General features: G+C 36.5%; 1 protein-coding gene across 1 annotated transcript; it reads left to right on the top strand.

Annotated features, from left to right (window-relative positions):
* The first annotated feature begins 722 nt into the window (after positions 1-722).
* On the top strand, positions 723-4,595 carry LOC140431149 (uncharacterized). Its single transcript, XM_072519063.1, has one exon. The coding sequence runs from the start codon at positions 723-725 to the stop codon at positions 4,593-4,595; it is 3,873 nt and encodes a 1,290-aa protein (XP_072375164.1).
* The last annotated feature ends 626 nt before the right edge of the window (positions 4,596-5,221 follow it).

Here is a 5,221-nt window from a genome sequence, read left to right as displayed (position 1 = left end):
TATTATCCTCTGTAAACACTCAGTATTGAGCGTCTTTTGTGTTTTAACATAAATTTCACACTGTACTGGTCTTCTAGCATACTGATACTGACATTTTCTTTAGAATCGGGCCATGATTTACTGATAAAACGTGAGAACTTGCTGGTATTATAGCAGTTATCAAGTATGTTTGTGCTAAAAGTGGTGGGGTAGTCAAGATTTTTGACTGTTGGAGGAGTGGGACCTTGATGGTATTATTCAAAGTTATCGAGATTCTTAGTGCTGAACACGTGAGGTAATCATGATTTTCAGATATTCATATCAAAATTTTCTTTGGTGACGATATCTATGGCAATTGTTGACAACTACCTGATTAATATGTTATGCTATGCCTTTCTCTTTTAAACAAACTTAAAATGGAAAGCCTGTATATTATGCTTATTGTGTAGGTATTTATTGTACTTGTATTGGCATTGTGCATTTGAGGAGCCTTTTATAATACCATTCAGTTTTCCGTCCGACTAAAGTTTACCTTATACCCTGCATTATGGTATTTTCTTCATTCTGTTTCAGATATTCCTAGCGTACAGACGTGTGCTTTGGTGAGTTTAAATCTGTGCTCTGGTGAGTGATAAATTTTGAAAATTTTGATTTCTTTGAATATTTTGACTTTTTGATATAACGTTTTTGAAAATTTTTTATTTCTTAATCTATTTTTGAATATTTGCTTGTTTTGTTTAAACATGATTGCTAAACTTATTCAGCTAATTGCATCCATCTTGGGGTTGATTAGAAATGATTATCAGGAAGATAATGTTAAGAAAGGGCTGACTGAGTGTAGGAAAGCGAGTAAAAAGATACGAGATTCGATGAGATATGCCAAGACGATGGGTGAGAAGCAGCATTTAGAAGCTCAGATGAGGCATGTGAAAACGTTGAGAAACCATCTGAAGGCCGAACAAAAGAAGGGGGCTGGACTTACACCTATGAAGGAGACTGCTAAGCATAGAGTACAATGGGATGATTCCTTATCAGCGTTCAACTCAAGAATTCGAACTGGAGTCATCTCAAACCTCAAACACAAAGACCCCAGCAGTTTCCTAGTAGATTGCAAGGCGCTATTCAAACGTAGGATTCAAAACGCGCTAAAGAAGGATGAGGTAGTTAAAGTTAATACTGCTTTTGGGGGAGAATTCGAGATAGCTAGCGGAGAGAAAATCCTAAAAGACACTAAATATTTTACCACATCAAACTCTCCAATATACAAAGACACAAATCTTGACGAATGGTTTGAAAACCATGTGTCTGAACCCCTCAGCAAAAAGCTAGAGGAATTCCAAGAGAGAGATAGTGGCTGGGCACTAAAGGCTGTTGTTAACCTGGGGGTAAACATTAACAAATACACACCACAACTTGGTTCCTCTTATATTGAACTTCCTCCTCAAATAAAGAGAAAGGAAGCATGCGTTAACGTCAAAAATGATGATGAGGCATGCTTTGCGTGGTCTGTCATATCAGCGTTGAATCCTGTCGATAAAGATCCTCAAAGAGTGTCTAAATATCCGCACTACTCGCAAGTGTTGAAGTTGAAGGGAATACAGTGGCCAATGACGATGAGGCAGATTCCTAATTTTGAAAAACAGAATGACATTTCAATTAATGTATACGTTTTGAAAAAAGACAAAGGAGATTTTACGACCCTCCCTACATTTCTAACTAAAAACAAGAAGGATAAACATGTGAATTTGCTTTTAATTCAAGATAAATATGATGATACCGAAGGTCCTATTAGATACCATTACGTTTGGATAAAAAGTTTGTCCCGCCTCCTCTCCAAGCAGCTTAGTAAACGTAAAGTAGCCAAATATTTCTGCGATGCCTGCCTCCATTACTTTCGAACACAAGAAAAGTTAAATATTCATAAGGCATGCTGCAGCGGCCGATCAGATCTTATATGTGATAGATGCCTACAACCGTTTTCATCATCTACTCAGCTAGAAGCTCACACAGTAGATTGCCTAAGAATTAATGAAACAGCCATTAAAATGCCCGAGGAAAGCAATAAAATGTTGAAATTTAAGAATTTTCGTAATAAGATTAAAGCCCCCTTCGCCGTGTACGCGGATCTCGAGAGTGCTTTGAAACGTACAGGAGATCCTAAAAAACCTCAAGAGCATATTCCTGTAGCAGTTGGTTATTTCTTTAAATGCTCGTATGATGACACTTTGTCGTTTTATGACTCATATCGAGGAAAGGATTGCATGAAATGGTTCGCAGATAAACTTAATCATCTTGCTGAGGATGTTTCTACGGTGTTTATGTGCCCATATGATATAAATATGACAACTCAGCAAGAGAGCGATTTCCATGCAGCCACTCATTGCCATATCTGCGAGCAACGCTTCTCTCCTGAAGATAAGAAAGTACGAGACCATGACCACCTCACTCCAGAAAATAATTACAGAGGTGCAGCTCATGAAGGGTGTAACATTAATTACAAAGATGCTCATACTATCCCAGTGATATTTCATAACCTTAGCGGATATGACGCCCACTTCATTGTTAATGATATTGCTACACACATCAAAGGTCCCGTAGATCTTCTTCCTATTACTAAGGAAAAATACATTTCTTTTACAAAACATATTGATGATGCTCGAATTAAATTCCGTTTTATCGACAGTTTTCGATTTATGTCTTATTCTCTTGATAAATTAGCTTCTTACCTCCCCGAGTTTCCTAATCTTAAGTCCCAATATACTTCGCTTCCTGAGGAGAATTTCCATCTTCTAACTAAAAAAGGTATCATGCCATATGATTATATTGATTCATTTAATAAATTTGCTGAAACGTCTCTACCTCCTATTGAGTCTTTTTACAATAAACTTGAGGATAAACCATGTCCTCGTCGACATTATCGTCGCGCTCAAGAAGTCTGGTCGTCATTCAATTGTGCTACTCTCGGGGATTATGTCGATTTATATATGAAAACCGACATTCTTCTTCTTGTAGATATCTTTGAGCGATTCCGATCCAGCTCTCTTCGAACTTATAATCTTGACCCTGCTCACTATTATACTTTACCTGGTTTTACGTGGGATGCAATGCTTAAATATACAGGTCAAGAACTGGAGCTTTTAACCGATCCTGACATGCATTTGTTTGTTGAACGTGGTATTCGTGGTGGTCTTAGTCAAGTTTGCTCTAAAAGACGTGTGAAAGCTAACAATCCATACATCAACAACTATGACCCATCTAAACCAAAAACGTTCCTTATGTATTTTGATGTTAATAATCAGTATGGTTGGGCCATGTCTCAATATCTTCCATATGGGGGTTTCGAGTGGGTCGATGCCAATATTGATGTCCTTTCCATTGCCGACGATGCTTCTGAAGGGTACATTCTCGAGGTTGATCTGGCGTACCCTCAACATCTTCATGATCGTCATAAAGATATCCCGTTTTGTCCAGAGTCTTTAAATTCTAAGACTATGCTTCCTCCTACACGTCCGCGAGAGCAGACTAAATTAATGGCTACCCTACAAGATAAAGAAAGATATGTAATACATTATAGAGCACTCAAACAGGCGCTTGCAAATGGATTGATCCTGAAAAAGATACATAGAGTATTGAAATTCAAACAGGCTCCATGGTTAAAGCCATATATCGATCTTAATACAAATCTCCTGAAGGCAGCGAAAAATAAGTTTGAAAAGGATCTTTTTAAGCTTATGAATAATGCAGTGTTCGGGAAGACTATGGAATCAGTGCGCAAGCGCGTTGATATAAAGTTGCTTACTTTGTGGGAGGGTCGTTACGGAGCTGAAGCTAGAATAAGTAGCCCATTGTTTAAGAATGCAACGATTTTTAGTGAAAACTTGGTAGCTGTTGAGATGCGTAGAAGTGAAATATGGTTAGATAAACCAATCTATATCGGAATGTGTATTTTAGACTTGGCTAAAACGACAATCTATGATTTTCAATATGGATACTTAGCTAGTAGGTTCGGTGAAAACTTTACAACTTGCTATACTGATACCGATAGTGTAATCGTGGAAATACGTGAACAAGACCCATATGATGCTATGAAAGACGATTGCTATAAATATTTTGATACCTCAGACTATCGTAAAGACAATATTTATGGTATCCCTCAGGTTAACAAGAAGGTGTTGGGTATGATGAAAGATGAGAATGAAGGCCAAATAATGACTGACTACATAGGGCTCCGATCTAAATTGTATACAACAAAAGTAGTTATCACAGAAGATAAGATCGAAGAAAAGAGGAGGAAGTTGAAAGAGGAAGAATATGAGGATGATGAGATTGATGCAATTATTAAAATTTATGGTGTGACAAAGAAGGCGAAGGGGGTAAAGAAATCTGTGGTGAACACGAAAATTACGTTTGAGGACTATGTAGAGTGTTTGGATAACTTAAAAAAGGTGTATGCTTCACAGAATCTAATACGCTCAGATAAGCACCATGTTTATACCATAACACAAAGCAAGATTGCGCTAAGCCCCAATGATGATAAAAGACATCACCTTCCGGAGTCATATGATACACTTCCGTGGGGGCATTATTTAATTGATTCTAAGATGGATGTTGATTAACGCAAAGTAATATATCTAATATATCAATAGTCATATTTTAACATTTATCCTTGATGATTGACTTTAAGATGGATGCAAATTGTATATTGTCGTTTTTATAACGTGGTTTATTTATTACAACTTAAGATATATCTGATTCAGAATTTATTATTCATTATTTCACCATTTCATTTCGCTTTTCGTTTTTTATATTATATGATAATTGTAATAGATCTTAATTTTCTAAATATTATTTCTAAATCACGATACTTAAGATTAGCGCATTTAAAAAAGATGTTTAGATATGACCACTAAAAAGATATCATGGACCATTGGCAAATTAATGAACCGTTCTGGTTAACTCCAGAGCTATGTGTTCGTGCAGCCTCCTAAGACAATCGATAACTTATTGGTCTTCCTCGATTTAGATTTAAGTCAATTCTTCGATAGCCTGTCCAAAACAGGAGTCGGAGAATTTCCTATTTTTAAAGATAACCTAGAGTTATTAGCCCCCAATAATTCATTTGAACGCTATACAACATAGTAACTAATGAATTTACACCAAAGTGTCGATGTCTTAACATAAAAGATGTCCATCAATAAAAGATGTCTTCTAAACCATGTTAAATTATGTGCTGATCTTAATA

This window comes from Diabrotica undecimpunctata, unplaced genomic scaffold (assembly GCF_040954645.1).
Source record: "Diabrotica undecimpunctata isolate CICGRU unplaced genomic scaffold, icDiaUnde3 ctg00000573.1, whole genome shotgun sequence".
Classification (NCBI taxonomy): Eukaryota; Metazoa; Arthropoda; class Insecta; order Coleoptera; family Chrysomelidae; genus Diabrotica; species Diabrotica undecimpunctata.
The sequence above is the reverse complement of the archived record's forward strand: the minus strand, read 5'-3'. Positions and strand labels throughout refer to the sequence as shown.